The sequence below is a fragment of the Sus scrofa genome, chromosome 2, assembly GCF_000003025.6.
Source record: "Sus scrofa isolate TJ Tabasco breed Duroc chromosome 2, Sscrofa11.1, whole genome shotgun sequence".
NCBI classification, from domain to species: Eukaryota; Metazoa; Chordata; class Mammalia; order Artiodactyla; family Suidae; genus Sus; species Sus scrofa.
This window is the reverse complement of record NC_010444.4, coordinates 75,857,612-75,878,514: the sequence shown is the minus strand read 5'-3', so window position 1 is coordinate 75,878,514 and position 20,903 is coordinate 75,857,612. Positions and strand designations below refer to the sequence as shown.

The 20,903-nt window shown below is 56.0% G+C and overlaps 1 protein-coding gene across 1 annotated transcript; it reads left to right on the top strand.

Moving 5' to 3' along the window:
- On the top strand, positions 1,085-20,727 carry THOP1 (thimet oligopeptidase 1; the record flags this gene model as incomplete). The annotated part of the gene is given in 13 exon segments (NM_214223.2): positions 1,085-1,213; positions 4,375-4,587; positions 7,271-7,419; positions 8,730-8,837; positions 11,964-12,066; positions 14,242-14,402; positions 15,458-15,593; positions 15,770-16,136; positions 16,322-16,523; positions 18,905-19,091; positions 19,220-19,348; positions 19,968-20,104; positions 20,317-20,727. Coding segments are annotated over 13 exon segments (2,064 nt in total). The 5' UTR covers positions 1,085-1,197.

The following is a 20,903-nucleotide window of genomic DNA, read 5'->3' as shown; positions in this document are numbered from 1 at the left end:
TGGCAAGCACTGTGTAGAAAAAAATGGGGTGTTCTGATTGTGATTGGGGCGGTAAATTTGTTGGGTTGGTTAGGGAAGACCTCTGTTTCACATGTAGATTTGGAGAACTGGGAAAACACTCCAGGTACAGGGAACAGCAAAAATGAAGACTAACGTAGGATTACGCTGGATGTGCTCAAGAGAGAAAGAAATCGAAGGTCAGTAATGAGACATTCCCTATTAAATGACCACCATTAGCATTCAAGTTGCCAGAGTGTTCTCCCAATTCATTTTTTTTTTTCCTAATTCATTTTTATTCAACTTAAAATGCATGTACTCAACACCCTGGGTTTACTCAACACCCTGGGTTATTTTCATTTATTTTGCAGAAATAAAAGACGTAGGTTTAGGGACCAGTTTTAATTTTCTTAGGTTTTTCTTTCTGTGTGCCTTAGACGGTTCAAGGTGTTTTTTGTTTTTTTTTTTTAACTGACAATACTACATGCAGGTAAGGCACAGTTCCAACACACCTGTTGTTTGAAGTTCTGCATCGGTTTACTGAAGCTTTCTCAATGATGCTTGCTTACATTTCTGCTTTTTAAATAAATGTCTTCTTAATTTGGTTGTCTAACTGGATTCAGCTGGTATATGTGGAGGACCTTTAACCATTAGATGCTAGAAGATGAGCAGGATGTTGGTAATGGAATAAGTGCCTGAGGTTTCGTAAGCGACCACTAACGGAGCGCCTTAGGTGAAGGTAAAAACTTGCAAAACTAGCCAAATACACAATTAAGGTTGGGAGGAGGTAATGACAAATTAATACAGGAGCTAGAAGCCCAAACGAACGACTGGCACAAAGAGCCGCAGAAAAGATTCGAGGCGCCTGCGGGGTGGGTTCCCCTGGAAACACCTCCCCCGCTAGCCTTCCCGAAGGCTCCGCCCTCTCACCACTAAGAGCCAATGATGGACGGGGGTGGTTCAAGCGACCGCGCAGAGGAAGTCTGCGCCCCTGCGCTCCGCCTCGCGATGTAGGTGGGGCTAGGGCGCGCGCTTGCGCCCTACTATCCAGCACACACGCTCTCCCAGCATCCGGTGGGCGCGCGGGCGGCGGGCGCCTCAGTCGGGACAGCTGCGGCAGCAGAGAGGACCGAGGCTGCTGACCGCTGCTCCGACGCGGACCAGGTGGAGGGAGGGGCCGTCACTGAACATTCGCCCACCATGAAGCCCCCAGCAGGTACCTGCTTCCCCTTGGTGCGGCCCCGCTCACCAGATCCGGGCGCCCGGTGCGCACTCGTGCGCACTCCTGCCTCCTCCCCGGGGTCGCCACTGGGGCCTACGAGCGGAGCCCAGTGACCCTCAAGTGATCCGGGCCCGAACGGAGGAGGGGGTCGGCGAGCCCCAGAATGAATCCGTGTTCCAGCGCGCCTTCACTCATTCGGCAAACTCCATGTTTCTTCTGCTGGGGACGGGTCGGGCTCTGGGATGGACTTGAGGGAGTTCTAGACACAGTTCCAAAGCCGGAGACCAGCATTCAAGAAGCAAAATCAAGCAAGGACTTTAGATGGTGGTTGGTGCTGGGGCTGGTCATACATCTTTAAGGGAGGGCAGTCCTGGAGGGCTTCTCGCAGGAAGTGGCATTTGATTCAGCTTGGACCCAGTGGAGAGAAGCAGTTGTCCTGCGGGAGAAGCGTCCCAGTTGGTGGGAACCTCGAGGGCAAGGATGGGGAGGCAAGCACAGGGGCAACGCGTTTGGAAAGCAACAGGTCATCTTGGCTAGAACACAGCTGGGGGTCTCTTATGTTGAACAGAAGGGGACTGCCGGGAATGGTTTTCATTTATGGGAGCTTTGCAATCTGTATACTCTGTTTTAGAAAATGGCCCAGGATGTTGCGTGGTGCCTCATGGAACTTGGTTTGCCCACCTCTCTTCCTTCAGGTCTTTCTGCAGCCCATTGGGATGATGGTAATAATTGTATTAAAGATAATAATCATAATTAGGGTTTTTCAGGTCTCAGGAAGGCAGGAGTGTTGTCTGCCTTTTTTGCTGCAGAATTGTTAGCTCAGAGACTTGGCACACTGGTGATAATCAGTAAATATTTGTAAAATGAATGTGCTCAAAGTTTCAAATCCTAGCTCCTTCAGAAGATTTTCCTGAGAATTCCACTATATTTCCCACCTCTTTGGAGCTTCTGGAGCCCTTCTTTACTACCAAATTTAATGCAGACCCACAGTTCCTTTTTTGCAGTTCTAAAATCCAAAATAGTCTGCAAAGATTTTCCCTTAAATTTGCAGCAGTCATTTGGCTAAAAAAATCTAATCTCTCTCAGCTTAAGAGCCTTTTTTATCCCCACTTGGTATGTATCAGTGTTCCTCAGCTGGGGTGATTGTGTCCCCTCGGGACACTGGGCCACATCCGGTGACATCTCTGATCATTGTGATCTGGGGGCGGAGGTGGCTGGCCTCCAGTGGGTGGGACCGGGGATGCTGTTCAATACCCCACCATGCCCAGAATGGTCCCCAACAGAGAATGATCTGCTGTGGTACAACAGGATTGGTGGCATCTCTGCAGTGTCAGGATGCAGGTTTGTTCCCTGGTGGCACAGTGGGTTAAAGAACCCAGTGTTGGAGTTCCCGTCATGGTGCAGTGGTTAACAGTACCTGACTAGGAGCCATGAGGTTGTGGGTTCAATCCCTGGCCTTGCTCAGTGGGTTAAGGATCTGGTGTTGCTGTGAGCTGTGGTGTGGGTCGTAGATGCAGCTCTGATCCTGTGTTGCTGTGGCTCTGGCATAGAGCGGTGGCTACAGCTCCGATTGGACCCCTGGCCTGGGAACCTCCATATGCCGCAGGAGCGGCTCAAGAAAAGGCAAAAAGACAAAACAAAACAAAACAAAAAAAACTTCAGTGTTGCAGCAACTGCGGTATAGATCATAGCTGTGGCTCAGATCTGATCTCTGGCCCAGGAACTCCACATTCCTCTGGATGGCCAAAAAGAAAAAACAAAAAACCTACCCGAGAGACACCATACACAGGCCCAAGCCAATAGCACCTTGCAAAGACCCTTAGTGTTCTCAAAAGCAGGACTCCAGGACCACTGTTGCCCTGCCCCTCTCCTGCCTGCCAGAAGGGGGAAATGAAACACAGGTGCCCATTTCCTTGGAGCAGCTTCTTCTTGCTTATTATGCATTCCACACCCAGCTGGCCTCTATTCTTTTACTCAGGTAGTTTGGGACAGGTGTAGCCATTGCAGACCTTCAGAAGCTATGGGAATGCCATTGGGGGACCTCTCTGAGAAAGGGATGTGAGAAGAAAGGCCAGCATGGTGGGGCTCAGGGCAGAGAGGACAACCCCCAGCAGGCCCAGGAGACTTCTTGAAGAAAGCTCGTGTGAGAGGGTACAGAGAAATTGGCAGAACCAAGTGGCTAAATCCACTGTAGTGCAAACAATGCAGAACAGGGGTCAGGGAACCAGTTTGTATGGGGCCAAGTGGTTTAGACTTGTCAAGCAGGCTGCACCCCTTCTGGGTCACAGTCAGAAGTGAATTTAGCTCAGGGGCTGGAGGGGGACAGACAGGATGTTTGCCAGCCCTTGGTGTAAACTCTGATAAAGGGTTTGAACTTTTATCCTGAGTGCAGGGTGGAGCCCTGGAAAGGGGGCAGGAGGACCCAACCACCAGATGTGCAGATTTACAAAGGTGGGCTGAGCACAGTCCCCTAGTTCACAGCATGGAATGGGATAGGCTGCCTGGCTTTGAATCCCACCTCTGCCACTTGCTGGCTGTGGGGTCAAAGGTGATCTCAGGATTCCCATCTGTAAAGTGGGGCAACAGAGGATGCAGATTACAGATCTGAAGATTCAGTGAGGTCAAAACATGCCCGACCACCATAAGGTTCAAGTGATAGCCGCTGTTGTCTTTTATCCCAAAACTCTTGGGGCTAGGGACATTTGAATACCCAGGATTGCCCCGTCTTTTAGAAAGGTAATACAGTACACGTGTCACATATCACAATCTGGAAGGTCGGGGGTAACATGCTGTCATCAAACAAATGACTCAATGCAGTGCACGTGTATATGAGATGTCCACCTAAGCACTGCTGACATCTGGGGCTCAGTCCTCCTCAGGGCATTGTCCAGAAGGGCAGGATGCCTGACCACACTGATGCAGCAGCATCACTCCCTAGTTGTGACAATGACAGGTCCCTGGTGTCCCCTGAGGACAAGATCATAATGTGTGTCAGAAGAACTGTTTGCCTTCTGTTTCCCCACTAAGCCCTTGAGCTTCACCATCAGCTCTGGGAAACCATGTCCTCCCCCATCCCAAACCTTACCCTGACCCCGATTTTGATTCCGGGCTTGAAGCAGACACATTGGGTGTGGGGTTCTGTCTCCTGGGTCCAGCCTGTGCAGGAGATGCCCTGGATGTGGCGGCGCCATGCTCTGCTGTGAACTACCTCCGGTGGGACCTGAGCGCCCAGCAGATTGGGGAGCTCACCACAGAACTCATCGAGCAGACAAAGCGTGTGTACGACCGCGTGGGCACCCAGGAGCTTCAGGATGTATCCTACGAGAACACGCTCAAGGCACTGGCTGACGTGGAAGTGTCCTACACAGGTAAGCCTGGGCAGGCCCTGCCTGGACTGGGGTACTGGTGAGCAAAAGGCTGCTTGGAAGACCCACGGTGTCCCTGTGCCCTCCTCAATTCACTCCAGGCGTGGCCGGCCCACCCCATCTCCATGGGCTGTGTCACCCATGGGCTATGTCGTCTGAGGGCCCAGAATGGGCAGCCCTGGACAGAGTCTGACAGCCCTCCTCTCCAGGAGCCATGTACCAGGTGCTGGCGCCTTGAAGCTGGAACCTCCTCCCCTGTCCTGGGGCATGTTTGTTCCTTCTGAGTAGTTTGTTCCCAACTCAGCCCCCTTTGGTTTTTCTCCTCCCTCTCCCCCACCCCCCATGCTCTGAGTAACCTGGTCCCCTGAGGCACTCTCATCACCACCCAGTGGCTCCTTCTCTCCCCTGTGAGGTCTGTCCACTCCCTCTCTGGTCAGACAGATACAGAGCCTCCTCTGTAGAAGTTGACAAGTCTGAGAACTCTGAATCTTTAGGAAAGTTGCTTTTCTGGGAACCATCTAGAATCCCTGAGTTCTAGCTGCAGGATTCTCATGTGTCCCTGATGCCTTGCCTGCGCATGCTGGGACTGCAGAAGGTCCTGGAGGTAAGGGCTGTGCTCAGCCAGCAGGTGGAGTGCCCGCAGGCCGGCCCTGCCCTCAGTCACCTGCTCCAGGCCTCTGTCTCCCCCTCGTGTCTGACACAAGGAGGATTGATTCCCACTTACTGGGCATCACCTGCCTGCCAGCCGTGATTTGGTCTCCCCATCGCCACCTCCACTCCTGGGACCTTTTATTTCTGTCCCCGCTCAGTAGTCTGAGTCATCTTAAAAGAAACTAGAGGAGTTCCCTTGTGGCCCATTGGGCTGGTGTTGTCACTGCAGTGGCATGGGTTTGATCCCTGGCCCAGGAACTTTTACGTACTGTGGGTGTGGTACTGAACTGGGGTACTGGCGAGCAGAAGGCTGCTCGGAGGACCCACAGTGTCCCTGTGCCCTCCTCAACTCACCCTAGAAGCAGTCTAGAATTGAAACACTCCCCTCAGCTGGCCCTTTGGTGCCTGGCCACGGGCCCCCTTGCACCTCCTCCCATGCCCCCATCTGGGGGCTTTGTGCAGGCCAAATAGCCCACCCCTCTGCCTTGCAAGGCATGGAGTTCTCTGAGGAGATTGAGCTCTGCCCCTGGGTGCCCCTTCCTGTGCCGCCTCTCCCCACGCCAGCTGCCTGGACTAATCCCACACTCTGCTGTTTTGTTGTCACACTCGGTGCAGCCACAGCCTGCAAATCCCAGATGGACAGAGGCTGTTTCTGTCCTATTCACACTCGTTCTCGGGCAGCCGACATCAGGCCCACCCAGAGCCCACCGTCTTTGGTTTAGTTGGCAGAGCAGATCACTGCCCACAGAGGGTCTCCACAGTATAGCCCACCCACCAGACCTGGGGACATTCTCGTGGCCTGGAACCGTGGAGGGCACCAAACTGTTATTTTAATTCAGACCTCTCCAGTGCAAAGTATATGCCTTTTTTTAAAAGGTGCTTTATTGAGTTTAATTAACACACGTCTCTAACACATACATTTCAGTGTTTTTGGTGTGTGTAGCATATTCAAACATTACCGCTACCTAATTTTATTTTATGTTTTACTTATTTATTTTGCTTTTTAGGGCTGCACCTGAGGCATATGGGAGTTCCCAGGCTAGGGTCAAATTGGAGCTGCTGCCGCCAGCCTATACCACAGCAACGCCAGATCCAAGTCACGTCTGCCACCTACACCACAGCTCATGGCAGTGCCAGATTCTTAACTCACTAAGCCAGGCCTGGGATCAAACCTGCATCCTTATGAGTACTAGTCAGGTTCTTAACCTGCTGAGCTGCAATGGGAACTCCCTATCACTACCTAATTTCAGAACTTTTCTGTCACCCTAAAAAGAAGCCCCTTCCCCATTTGCAGTTACTCCCCACCCCCTCCCCAGCCCCGACAATACTAATGCACATCTGTCTGTGGCTGTGCCTATTCTGGACGTTTCCCATCCATGGATTCCCACACTGTGTGTCCTTCTGTGTCTGCTTCTCTCACTGAGCATCGTGGTCTCCAGGTCTGTTCACATGGTAGTGAGTGTCTGTGCTTCTCTCCTTTTCGTGGCTGAATACTGTTCCAGTGTGTGGATGGGCTTCAGGGTTGTGTCCACTGTTTGGTTATTACGAATCATGTAGCTGTGATTGTGTGTGTACACGTTTTTGGGTGGACGGTGTTCTTTCTCTCTTGGGTGTCCCCTAGGACTGGGGTTTCCAGGTCATGTGGTGACAATTAAAGCTCACACTCTCACAGCAACCCATGCGCTTCCTGTCTCACAAAGTGCATACATGTGCTATGAGGTATAGAATCACTGGGAACTTGCAGCATAGCCATCAATGGCCATGGCTCTTTCCTGGCTTCCAGTCCCTTTAGCCTGTTTGGGTCTCATCCTACCTCTCTGTCATGGTCTTTGGCTTAGGGTGTCATGAGTTGGATCCATTCTCCCTTGGACTGTGGGTCCCCGAGGATGCGTGTTCATCTCTAGCCCAGGGCCGCCTTGAACAGTGTCACCGATCGACTTGGCCGCATGCTGAGCCCCCTGCCTGGGCGTGAGGCCCGCGCCCACCTGTTTCCACATGGGGCCTGCTTTCTCACTGTCCATCGCCCCTGTTTCAGTTCAGAGGAACATCCTTGACTTCCCCCAGCACGTGTCTCCATGCAAGGACATCCGCACGGCCAGCACGGAGGCGGACAAGAAGCTGTCCGAGTTTGATGTGGAGATGAGCATGAGGCAGGATGTGTACCAGAGGATCGTCTGGCTGCAGGTGCGTGCGGCAGACAGGATGCAGCTCTGAGCGCGGGGTGGGGGCACGGACCAGCGTGTAGACCTCTTCAGACTGTTCGCTGGGCTTGACACGGTAGAAAGCTGCAGAGAGTTGTAGAGGTGGGAGGTGTGAATGTAATCTGCCTCGAGCTGTGCTCATGGGCCTGGTGAAGGTGGTAAGTGTCACAGTAGGGCCGTTTTACCACAATAGACAACATTAAAGATGTGACAAGGACAAGTGAGAGGAAGGAGGAGAAGTATGATGTGCCCAGGCCTTCCCACATCCATGCCGTCATCTCACTCTCCAGCCTTCCTGGTGTCACCTAGAGGGGCTGTCCTGCCTCCCACATGAGGTAGGATATGACTGGCTGGCATGTGCAGTCCCTGCTGCCTGGTCGATGCTCCCGCAGCCGCTGAGGGCCACTGCCCACGTCCCAGGAATGCAGAGGCTTCTTGTGTGGCTGGCAGGTCCTTCTTAGAACTCTTGACCCATTTCCCTTGGGACCAGGGGAGGCTCCGTGTGCTTTATGCAGGAGTGGCTGGGAGTTTCTGACAGCACAGGTGGTGTTTATTTTCACTGAAGTTTTTATTGGGACTGTTGTAGGTTCACATACAGCAGTAAGAGATGAGTCCGGTAGGTCCCAGGTTCCCCCGGTATCACATTTTGTAGAAGTAAAGCTAGTCTCACAGCAGGATCCTGACGTTGGCACAACCACCCTTTCTCGCTATCACTCTGTGCCTTTCGAAAGCCTCCTGCACTTCTTTCAGTTTGTGGCTGTTTGCAATAAATCAAGTTTGTGTACAGGTTTTGTGTGGACACAGGTCTCCATTCCTCTGGGATAAGTGCCTGGGCTGCAGTTGCTGAGTCCTGGGAGAGTTGCCTGTTTTGCTTTTTTTTTTTTTTTTCTGTCTTTAAGGGCCACACCCACAGTATATGTAGATTCCCAGGATAGGGCTCGAATCGGAGCTGTAACCACTGTCCTACTGCACAGCCACAGCAACGCCAGATCCGAGCCGCATCTGCACCTACACCATAGCTCACGGCAACGCCAGATCCTTAACTCACTGAGTGAGGCCAGGGATTGAACCTGTGTCCTCATGAATACTAGTCAGATTCATTTGTGCTGAGCCACGACGGGAATGCCACCTATTTTGCTTTTTAGGAAACCACCTAACCCCTTTCCAGAGCAGCTGCACCGCTTTTATCCTTTCTTCAGTGACAGCTTCCCCTCCCCTTTTCTGCTGCCTCGCCAGCACCTGGCATCATCCTGATTTTTTGTTGTAAACGGAACTTTGTTTTTCGTGTTCTAGGAGAAGGTCCAGAAGGACTCACTGAGGCCAGAGGCGGCACGGTACCTGGAGCGGCTGATCAAACTGGGCCGGAGAAATGGGCTCCACCTGCCCAAGGAAACGCAGGAGGTGGGTGCCCCTGACCCCCCGCCCGAACCCCAGGAAGGAAGGCCTACCTGGAACAGTGCTCCATCTGCACCTGCTCTGCCCTCAGTTTTCCAGGTCACAGGGCTTCCCCAGAGCAAGAAGAGCATGCGGGAGCGTAGCAGCCTCTGCCTCTCCCGCACAGTGCCCCCATGGCTCTGGTGCTATGGTTCTCAAGGAAGACATGCTGCCCCATCCTCAGCACCTGCTCCCACCTGCTTCCTCCTGACACCAGGCCTGTGGGTTTCCCACAGTAGCGGCTGTGATTGCTGGTGTCCTGTGGGTCAGTTCTGATATCATCCATCTGGAGCCAGTGCCAACCCCAGTCTGGGGTTCAGCCCCTCACCAGCCACAGGTCCAGGTCATCCCTGTGCTTCTGGCCATTAGGTTAGGTCAGGGGCTCCCACGTCCCCTCCATTGATTTGCAGAGCAGCAAGCGGCTCCCAGGACTCAGGAACTCAGTTCTTGTTCTAGATCACCGGGTTGGAAGGGATGCAGGGGGAGAGGTGCAGGGAAGGGCACGGGTGTCCCTGCTCCCTCCAGGCTGCATCCTCCTCAAGTCTCCCTGTGTTCACCCACCCTGAAGCTCTCTGAACCCCACCTGTTTATAGAGACTTTGTTTCATAAGCACAGTTTTATCACTGGCTGTTGGCATCCAATTCAACTTCTAATGCTCAGCTTTCCCTCCCAGGGAGCAGTTGTGAGGGTGGAGCTCAAAGTTCCAGCCCATCCTCTGGTTTCAGGCTTTAGGAGCTATGTGCCAGGAAGGGGCATTTTTCTTTGGGTCACAGCATCACACAGGTCATCTGCTGATTCCCCAGTGGGCGCTGAGGCTGGGAGAATGATGTGACATTGACAAGTGTGGTTCCTGCCTTCACCTTCTCCCTCTCCTCTCGGCTGAGCCCCGCAGCCTCCAGGTTCCAATGGGGGCCACACCCGCAGGCCTGTGTCTCCAGGTCCTCCCAGCTTTTTAGGAAGGCCTGGCTGTGCAAGTTTGCATCTGAGGTGGCTGTCTGTCCCCCTTGGGCCAGTGCGGTCACCCCTACCATGCGGTTCTTCATGCCTCCTGCGTGAAGCTCTGAGCAGTCTGGATGAGGGAAGGAACTGCCCCCGCCCCGGCAGCCACTGTACTCCCTGCTGAGGGCCTGTCCCTTATAGTCAGAGGTAGGTTGGTGCCTCTGATGAGCTGGGAGACCCCCGACTAGTGCCTCTGCCCCCACCATGGGGCAAAGCCTTTAGCTCTTCCCATTCCTGGTCCAGCTGGACGGTCTTCCTGGGGCACCCTGGGCAGTGGGCAACGGGCAGCTCAGCTCCTACCCCAGGAGGCAGCCTGGGGGTGCAGGGAGTAGGAGTGGGGCAGGCACTGGAGCCACCCATGGTCAAGGGAGGCTCCTGTTTGAAGTGTGGGCACCGAGGCCCAGGGCAAAGTCCCATTTGTGTCTTCATGGCTGGAACCAGACGCGGCTCTGCTGCCAGCTGGCTGCGTGCCCAGAGGCCAGTCACTGAACCCCTTTGTCCTCTGTTCACCATCTGCACTGGGGGGTGCCCTGAGGACCACCCCCAGGGGTCGTCGTGAGGGTTGAATGAGGCTGTTTGTACAGAGCACAGAGGACAGTGAGGCCAGTGGTCAGGAGCCACTGCCGCTGAGAAGAGCTGGCTCTCACGGTTTCGGAGAGGAGCTGGCTCGCCTCGGGAAGCACCAGGGTCCGTCAGGAGTCGGGGGGCTGTAGTCCAGAACCTTGAGTGTGGTTCCCCTGGAAGGAGTGGGCTTGGGATTGGCTAGTTTGAATGATCCTGAGGCTCTGGGGTTGGGGGCTAGCCAAGGGTGACCAGAGCAGGGGTGGGGACCTGAGTGTGGGGACTCCATGGGCTGGGCTGCTGCCCTGCATTGGCTGGTTCACGTGGAAAAGGAGTGCCCCTGGGCAAGATGTTACTGTCCCTAGGGATTGGCTACCCCTGGAAGGGGCTGTCCCTCCAGTTCAGAGTTAGGAAATGAAAAGACGGTTGTCACCTGAGTCAGGCTGACCCAGAGGTCAGTGACTGTTCTCGTGATTAATACAAAGGCCGCCCCAGAGCGGCACCTTGTGCTGGAAGAAACGAGGACTCAGAGAGCCCTCAGTTGGTTCCTCCTGTGGCTGGAGACTCCTCTGGAGCTGCAGGCCTGGTGGCTTGGAAATTTTGGGAAGTATCGTGTGTGGTCTGTGGGGGCTGTGTGGACTGTCTGGGCCAGAGGGACCCTGAGGACAGAGCCCAGAAGAGGCGTCCAGCTGCCTCTGGGTGGAGTCCTAGGTGCTGCCTTGTCCTCCAAGGGAGCCCTGTTGTCATGCCAGGTCATGGATGTGGAGGGGGTGGGGCATGGGGAGCTGCAGTGAGGCCAGTGCCCAGGAGGGCTGATTCTAGCCAGTCTGCTCCATAGGCCCGAGCTCTGCCGAGCTGGTGGGCACACGCCCTCCCATCTCCTGTCCCTGATGGGTGCTCCAACCACGGGGCAGGTGCTGTCCTGCTGGGGGGCCTGGGCCCTGGGGAGCGCCCCCACAGCTGGCCCAGCAGGGTCCCACGTGGTTGCTTCACCCACATCGCTCAATCGCTGTTGATAAAAACTAGACCCTGAAAGAACAAAAACTAAGTTCCATTAAGATGGCCAATAGGAGGTGGCACTGTGGTGCAGTGGGTTGAATCTAGCTGCATCAGTTTAGGTTGCTGCTGAGTGGTTCCATCCCTGGTCTGGTGCAGTGGGTTAAGGATCTGGTGTTGCTGAAGCTGTGGTAGGTTGCAGCTGAGGCTCTGATTCCCTCCCTCCCCCAGGAACTTCTGTGTGCTGTGGATGCGGCCATAAAATTGAAAAAAAAAGAAAAAATGGCCAAAGCTCAGGCTGTTGACTCTGGAGGTGATTCCTGCAGAGGAGGGTCTGGAAAGCTCCTTGAGGGGCCCTAACACTTAGGCCCCAGGCACCAGGGTCTCTGAGGACCCACGCAGTGTCCCGAGCCCATAGCCCTTTTTCTCCTGCCTCTCTTTGCTCAACCCCCTCATCTGCCTTCTCTCCCTGGGGGGCCCTGGATCTTGAAGCCCCTCCATGCTCCTGCCTGCTCTCACACTGTTCTTTTCCTTCAGAAAATTAAGAGCATCAAAAAGAAGCTAAGCCTCCTGTGCATCGACTTCAACAAGAACCTGAACGAAGACACGACCTTTCTGCCGTTTACACGAGAGGAGCTGGGTATGTGCATGTGGTATGGGGTTGGTGGGAGGGAGGAAGAGAGGAAGGCATCTGTGGGCTCCTGGGAGGGCTCTTCACCTGGGGTGCTCAGGGTATTTGGAACCCAAGGTTCTGGATTCTTCCTTGGGGGGACCATGGGCTGCCCACCGAGACTGCCCGCACAGGAGGCGTCCCCCCACCCCTCTCTGTGACATTTGTGTCTTTAATGCTGCAAAATGACAGGCATGGACAGGGGTTTTCCCCACACCACCTATGCCTGGGGCCAAAGGGCTGGGGCCTGGGTGCCCTTTTTTTAGTACCTGTTCTCTTCCCCAGTTGCTATGTTTTGAGAAGCTCACTCCCATAGGAAAGCGGCTAGAGTAGAACAAGAGAGACCTGGTGCCACCCTGGCCCAGTCTCCCTCCCTCTGTGGACACAGTGGGTGCTGCCCTTAGCTGTGGTCTCGGGACACGTGGCCAGGAGCAAGGGCGCCTCCTGCTGCCCCTGAGCGCAGGCCCCCTCGGGGAAGTCCCCCAACCTTCCCAATGTCCCCAGGACGCTCTTCTCATTTCTGGGCCTGTCCGGCTGGAGTCAGGCCTCGGGCGGCACATTCAGTTCCCCTCTCCAGGCTGCATTCTTGTTGAGTGATGACTCAGCCTTTTACAAATTTTCTTCCGTCTTCCCCACATTGACAGTTTTGGGAAAACCCAGGATAGATGGGCAGCAGCCTGTGAGCTCTGCCCAGGGACTCAGATGGGACCATGCGGTTCTGGTTCCATGTAACGGGACGTTGCGTGTGGTGTGATGTGGCATTCGCCTCTGTGGGGACAGGCCTCCAGGGCAGCTGGGTTGTGCAGACACCTGCAGATGCATGCTGTCCTGGGCAAGTGCCTCAGATCCATCCATCCCACCCACCTCTGCTGCCCTGACTTCTGGTCCCCACCCTGTGTCCCGGGCAGCATCTACCATGTAGCTCCTGGCGTTTGGGCAGACGCGGTTTCCTGGCCAAAGAATCCCAGGCCTCTGGAATCCAGCAACTGATCCTGCTCACATGCCGTCTGCAACTGCTGACCACCAGTCTGTCCAGCCCAGGGACCCCCTATCTTGCCCCGGCCTCCCACACAGGAGAATGAACCCCCAGGGGATGGTCTCTCAGGGCTGGGGCAGTGGCCAACCCAGCAGGGTTTGGCTGCGTCTCAGTTTCAGTTCCAGCTGAGCAGGAGCCGTACTGGTTTATTTTCTTCTGGTTGCGAAAAGAATGGGTGTCATTTTACAGAAGCTGAGATGGTGTGTTTGTCTCCTCCCTCCCCCCACCCCCATATATAGAGGGTCATATGTGCATACGTAGAACTTTGTTTTTTTCTCCTTGAGCCCTGATCCCTCGGCTAAGGCAGTTTCCACTAGGCATTTCCTCTGTAATGTTCCTCACATCTTCACCACTAGGGGGTGATTTTCTAACTCCAATCTCCCTGTCTGTTCGTATCCTCTTGCAAGTCAGAGGATCCCCCTCCCGTATTTCCTGAGGGGTCTCTGTGTCTGTGGGGTGTGATCCTGTGCTGTCATCACTTACTTTGATGCTCATTCTCCTGTTCCGGCCTCGAGGAACCCATTCAAGTGGATGTGTCCCTGTGATGCTTCCATGTGACCCAGGGTGTGCCAGCTTCATTTGTCCTCTTCCCAGCCCCGCGGGGAGTCAGAACCAAGGTCTGGTGCCTAGGGAGCTATGCCTCCAGGCCCCCAGCAGATGGGAGCTAGAAATGCTTACCTGTGTGCATGTGTGTGCAGACACACCTCCGTGAGTGTGTCTCAGCACCTTCAGCTCCAGTTTAGCCCCGTGGGGTTCAGCTGGTGGCATCCCTTCCATGCTTTTACCACCTTCACCAGTGAGAGCCAGGTCCTGAGTAAGAGAAAGAGTTCCAGGGCCTCACAACCCTAGTGGGGAGGACGTGCCAGTTCCATCCAGGGCTGCCTGGGAGTCCTGCCGCCCTCTGGCGCTGGTCCCAGAGAACACACGGGAGCAGTGGCAGGTTTCCAAGGCGGGGAGAGTTTTTGATGTTGTCCCTGTGGGTACAGAGGTGGGCTGAGAGCGGCCTTGAGCCCAGAGCATGCGGGGGCCGCCCTGGCACCTCACTCTCCCACGTGGGAGGGAAGCCCACCCTCCTGCCTGTCCTCTCAGAGCCGCTTTCGCTCACACAGGAGGGCTCCCCGAGGACTTTCTCAACTCGCTAGAGAAGACGGAGGATGAGAAGCTGAAGGTTACCCTCAAGTACCCACACTACTTCCCCCTTCTGAAGAAGTGCCATGTGCCAGAGACCAGGAGGAAGGTGGAGGAAGCCTTCAACTGTCGGTGCAAGGAGGTGAGGGGCTGTCTCTGCCGGCTTGGCACCCGGCAGGCCACTGGGGTGAGGTTCTGGCTTCTTCCCGAGCTTGTCCTCCTGCTCCCACCCTCTCTAGCCTTAAGCCCTCTCTCCTTGGGGTGTTGCTCATGCCCCATGAGCTCGGGTTTGCAGATGTTCCCCCCTCCCCTCCCCGCCCTGGGCCTCTAGCCTGGGGGGCCGGGCCTTCTAGCTCCTGTTCAGCGTCTCAATCAGAAGAGCTGGTGGATGGGCCCCTACCTGCTCCCTGCAGGCACTAGCAGTACTCACTTGGCCTCACAGGTGCTATAGGGGAGCTTGCAGGACAGTCCTGTGATCCTGCCTTCCTGGGCTGCAGATAGGCCACATTGGTCCTGTGGTGACTGGGTCTCCCAGGAGAACCCCCACTGCAGAACCAGAGAGGGTGAGCCCCAGGCCACCTGGGGCAGCGCACTTCTCACTGTGCTGCTCTCTGCTCCGTGGCTGCAAGATTGTATCATTAAGCCTGAGTATAAAGATCTGCAGGCTGGGCTGCGCATTAGGGGTTGGTGTTGCCCCGCCTTAGCCCTGCACTTGACTGGGGCAGAATTCCAGGTCAGGGGACCTGGTGCTGCGGAGACAGCGCTGCTGGCCACTGGCTTCCAGCCCCTCGTCTGGCTGGACATTCTGGCTCAGCCTCCTGGGTCTAGTTGGTTTCTCGCAGATGAACCAGGCCAGCGGGAGCTTCCTGTTCGAACAGGCCTGTTTGCTTGTAAACAAATCAGGCACATGTACTTTTTGTCTGTCCCACTTGGCTTGGTTGGCTGGGTGGAGCCCTCAGAGGTGTAGCAGAGCCCTGAGGCCAGGGAGGTTGGCCGTCGTGCTGTCTTCCCTCTGGCTTGAAGCTGACACATTTGCACCCTTGCTGCTTTCTAAGAGGACCCAGGGTTTATAAAGAGGATGGGTTACCTCAGGGCCCCAAGAGTCTCGCCTGCTGAGGCCACCGAGCTGGGGAGCTGGCCCTGGAGCCCTGCCCGGGGAGGGCACGACCTGTGGCCCCAGCCATCTGTTGATTGCAGGAGAACTGTGCGATCCTCCGGGAGCTGGTGAGGCTGCGGGCGCAGAAATCCAGCCTGTTGGGGTTCAGCACCCATGCTGACTACGTGCTGGAGATGAACATGGCCAAGACCAGCCAGGTGGTGGCCACTTTCCTAGGTAACCCCCTCCCCTGCTCCCACCGAGGGCCATGGGGGCTCAGGGTGACCTTGACTGGACATGAGAGCCCTGCTCTGGCCACTCTTGGGGATTCCCAGGGCCTTCCCGCACCCTGATTTGGTCTCCAGGGGTGTGGGGACGCAGGGAGGTAGCCTTGCCTCTCCCCTCGCCCCCAGATGAGCTGGCCCAGAAGCTGAAGCCCCTTGGGGAGCAGGAGCGGGCTGTGATCCTGGAGCTGAAGAAGGCCGAGTGCACCAAGCGGGGCCTTGACTTTGATGGCCGCATCAACGCCTGGGACATGCGCTACTACATGAACCAAGTGGAGGAGACACGCTACCGTGTGGACCAGAACCTGCTCAAGGAGTACTTCCCCATGCAGGTGGTCACCCGTGGGCTCCTGGGCATCTACCAGGAGCTGCTGGGGCTGACCTTCCACCTGGAGGAGGGTGCCGCTGTGTGGCATGAGGATGTGATGCTGTATTCTGTCAGGGATGCAGCCTCAGGCAAAGTCATCGGGAAGTTCTACCTGGACCTCTACCCGAGGTGTGTGCGGTGGGCCCCCGTGCCACTCCTCTGCCCAGGGGTGTGGAGGTTGGGAGTCAGGGGGGAGGCTGAAGTCAGCAGTCTGTGTATCTGATTGATGGAGGGACGTCCTGGAGTCACACCCTCTGGGCTGACCTGGTGAACAGAGCAGACCGTGGCAGGCCTGACCCCATGTCCCTCTGCAGGGAAGGGAAGTATGGGCACGCAGCCTGCTTTGGCCTGCAGCCAGGCTGCCTGCGGCAGGACGGGAGCCGCCAGATCGCCATCGCAGCCATGGTGGCCAACTTCACCAAGCCCACGCCTGACGCGCCCTCCCTGCTGCAGCACGATGAGGTGGAGACCTACTTCCATGAGTTTGGGCATGTGATGCACCAGCTATGCTCCCAGGTGGGTGTGGGCAGGTCCGAGGGCGGGGGTCCTTGCTGCTGCACTGTTCGTCCCGTGTCACCACGGATGTCCTGACCCCCGTATCAGCTAATATTGTTAAACCCCACGGGCGGGGTGTGTAAACAACTGAAATGTATGTACTCAAGGTTCCAGAGGCTGGAAATCCAAGATCAAGATGTCAGCAGGGCTGGTTCCCTTTTTTTATTTTTGGCTGTGGTATGAGGAAGTTCCAGCGCCAGGGATCAAGCCCAAGCCACAGCAGCAGCAATGCCAAATTGTTAACCCGCTAAGTCACCCGGGAACCCCAAGAGTTTTCTTTAAAAACACAAAAACAAGGAAGTGAGGAAGGGAAGAATGAGGGCAAAAAGGACCATTGCCTGCAAAGTCTGATGACACCAGTGATGAGAATCAGCGGGACGGTCCTGGGGGCAGACATAGCACAGCCCTGGGTCCTGTGAGCAGTGAGCTCAGCGAGGCAGTGGGGATGAGCTGCCTTCTCAGTGGGGGCGCTGAGGCTCAGCAAGTCCAAGTGACTCTCACAAAAGGCCCTTGGGGCAAAGGCAGGCTCACCCTGGGGGTTCTGGGTTCCTGCCTGGCATTTGTGCCCACAGCCCCGCCGCATGTATGCTTGTACCCGGCCCCTCCTCATGGTCAGCACTTTCTTCTGAGGGCGAGGGCTGTGTGCTTCAAGAGGGTGTGTGGGAACAGTTTACCACATTGTGCAGCCATCACCAGGGCCCTATTTTTGAACATGTCCGTCACCCCAGAAAGAGCCTTCAGGAGCCTTAGCAGTCACTCCCTCTGCCCCCTCCCCAGAAGCCCCCTCCCCTGACAACCAGGAACCCACCCTCTATGTCTGTGGCTGTGCCTATTCTGGATGTTTCCCATCCGTGGGGTCACACACTGTGTGTCCTTCTGTGTGTGCTTCTCTCACTGAGCGTCGTGGCCTCCAGATCCGTCCACACGGTAGCAAGTGTCGGGGCTTCACGGCCGAGTGATGCTCTTGTGTATGGAGAGACTACTTATAAGTGTGTTTATGAGCAGAAGGTCTTGACTTTTAAATTCAGTCTGTTAACTTTTTTCTTTCACAGTTTGCACTTTTTTGTGTGCTGTGGAAGAATTTGTTTCCTAACCCAAGGCACTAAGATTTTGTCCTAATTTTTTTTTCTAGAAGTTTTGTAGTTTTAGCTCTTCCTTTGGTGTCATCCATCGTGGTTAAGTCTTGTCTGTAGTGTGAGGGTGGGGGTCACCCACTCACCAGCTAGCAGCAGCAGAGGGCAAGCCTGCGAATGTATATCACTGCCCCCGCTCCCCTTCTGGCTTCTGCATGGTCTACTCGGGTTACTTCCCATCTCTGGACCAGCGGTCCAACAGGGGTTACTTCCCATCCCTGGACACTCTTTTGCCACTGACCCTCATGGCTCCCTCACCTCCCTCAGTTATCTCTTGGTACAGCTGGTTCTCGTTGTTCATCACAGTTCTGTTCTGTAAAGTCATCTCAAATGCTGAGGGAGGAATTACTGAGCCAGTGCTCCTAGGGACACAGGGAGCCAGGCTCCCGAGAGAGCCACTGGTCACTGCATTGTTATAGCTGATCCATGAGCAGCCTTGTGTGATGTGTGTTTCTGTTTAAAGACACATGGTCTGATACAAGTTGATTCATTCACTGAACCCCCTGGCACCGGGGCTGGTCTGAATGATGCTGAGCTAACACCCATGTCTCCTCTGTGAGTGGGTCACCGCCCTCGTGCTCAGGATACCACACAACACTTCTCAGGGCAGTCTCAAACAAAAACAGGAAAAGGCCAACATCAGGGCATTCAGGAGACCATGAATAGGATGCTTATCTCCAGGTAATAGCTGGAGCTGGAAGGTGGCATGGGGTGACCCCAGGAGTAAGGAGGCTGAGGGTGTCCTCTGCGTCTGCCCTGCTGCCCTTAGGCCTAGAAAGGACGGGCCAGGGTCACTGGGCTTATTTGGCCCAGCGCCTGCCAGGCCTGGGTTCCCCATGTGCTGCCTCAAGCACGGTGTCTGCAGGAAGAATTTCAGTTGCACAGAAATGGAGAAGAGAACTCCTGTCAAGCACCTCCTAGGTGGCTCAGCGGGTTAAGAATGGGGCGTTGTCACTGCTGTGGCTCTGGTTCGATCCCTGGTCCGGGAACTGTCACATGCCATGGCCGTTTCCTCCACTCCCCCAGAAAGAGCACTCCTGTCAAATGCCATCCAGATTCGCCATTTCCAGGTCCTTGCCTTTTGAGATGCAGGGCTTCCTGAGAGTGCTGGCTTCATGGGTGGGGGTGAGGGCAGCGTGCTCACTCCACCTCCCTGGGTGTCTGGGCAGGGAGGGGTCCGGGCACGCCTGCAGCTCCACCGTCCCATAGGCCGAGTTCGCCATGTTCAGTGGGACACACGTGGAGCGGGACTTCGTGGAGGCACCCTCGCAGATGCTGGAGAACTGGGTGTGGGAGGCAGAGCCGCTGCTCAGGATGTCCCAGCACTACCGGACGGGCAGCGCTATCCCGCAGGAGCTGCTGGAGAAGCTCATCAAGTCCCGGCAGGCCAACACAGGTGCGGCTGGGCCTTGGTGGGGTGGGGGCCCCCGGTTCCCGCTGCATCCGCCGAGGAGGCCTTGCACCACCTGGCTGCAGGGGGTGGCATGAGCACAGAGCCAGCCTCCCTGTCCTTCTACCACCCAGGCCTCTTCAACCTGCGCCAGATCGTCCTGGCCAAGGTAGACCAGGCCCTGCACACGCAGACGGCCGCAGACCCGGCTGAGGAGTACGCCCGACTCTGCCAGGAGATCCTTGGGGTCCCAGCCACACCAGGTAGCCACACTCCAAGCCAGGCCCACTTTAGAGGTCAGGGCAAGAGGTTCATAGTGATGTATGAGGGGGTCTGGGAGGAGGAATTTGACCTCTGGCCTTTCCTGCTTTGGTTTCTGGGCTGGTCCCTCCACCTGGGGGCCGTGGGGGCGATGGGTAGGGTGGGCGGCTCCTGCCTCCTGGAGCACCCTCCACACATGCAGTGGGAAAAGCCTGGAAGGAGCAGAAGAGACAAGGGTGTCAGGCCCAGATATAACGAGTAGACCAGGTCTGAACACATACGTGTCGGGGTAGACATGGTTCACTCCTTCATAGGCAGTGGAGTCCCTTCAGAAGGCAGTTAACCAGCGCATCATCCTGTCCCCATTGTTGGGGGTGGGTCCTGCCCCTTCACACTGAGCCTCAGCAGCCAGTGGCGGCAGGAAGATGCTCTGGGTTGAGCCCTTTTGAGTTTCTGCAGAAAGTGGGCAGATGTTTATTTCTCCTGTTAGCCCCAAGGCCCCACTAGAAGTGTTGGGCCAACTCCTCCTCTTGGGTGGGGCTGCTTTGAAGCCCCCCTCCTTTGGGAAGGGGCACTGAGAGGTCTGGGGGCCCCACCAAGAGCCTCTCTGCTCCTTCCCAGGGACCAACATGCCTGCGACCTTTGGCCACCTGGCGGGGGGCTACGATGCCCAGTACTACGGCTACTTGTGGAGTGAGGTGTACTCCGCGGACATGTTCCACACGCGCTTCAAGCAGGAGGGCATCCTGAGTGGCAAGGTGAGGAGCTGGCCTGGGCCCTGAGGGGCTCCATCCTGGCATCCTGCTCTCCTGCCCTTTGTGTAGTCACTGTAGAGGCCATGCATCCTGCTCCCGCCCCCCCATGCACGTGAAGGGCCCCGAGGAGTATGGGAAGGGTGCACAGATTGCTGTTGGGGTTTTCGAGCTGGGAGGGGTGCTGGGCCCCTCCTGCAGCCCCGCCCTCTCGGCAGGTGGGCATGGACTACAGAAGCTGTATCCTGAGACCTGGCGGCTCCGAGGATGCCAGCGTCATGTTGAAGCTCTTCCTGGGTCGGGATCCCAAGCAGGATGCCTTCCTCCTGAGCAAAGGACTGCAGGTTGAAGGCTGCGAGCCACCAGCTTCTTGACAGCTTGGGGGTTTGGCGCACCCGCGGGCTGGGCCGTGCTCTCCCTGGCCCTGGTGCCTTAGCACCCAGCCATGGCGGCCTCTAGCCCAGGGGTGGGGTGGGGGAAGGGCTCTGCGTCCCCCAGCCCCCTGCAGCGGCCTGGGCAGGAAGGTCTCCTCTGGAGGTGTCTGGTGAGCCTCATCCAGGCTCTTCTTTGTTGCACTAACACAACTCCTTCCTGGGGAGTTTTCCTAGTTTAAATGGGTTCTTTGAAATGCAGCCATTAAAACAAAAGACCCCTGGTCTGGTCTCTGACCCCTGTCCCTTCCACCTCAGAGGAGCGGCAAGGTGGTTGTGGGTTCTGCCGTGACCTTGGTCAGGGACTGGCCCTCAGGCCAGGGACACCAGGTAGTTGAGTTACTCTCTTGGGAGTTCCCGTTGTGGCTCAGTGG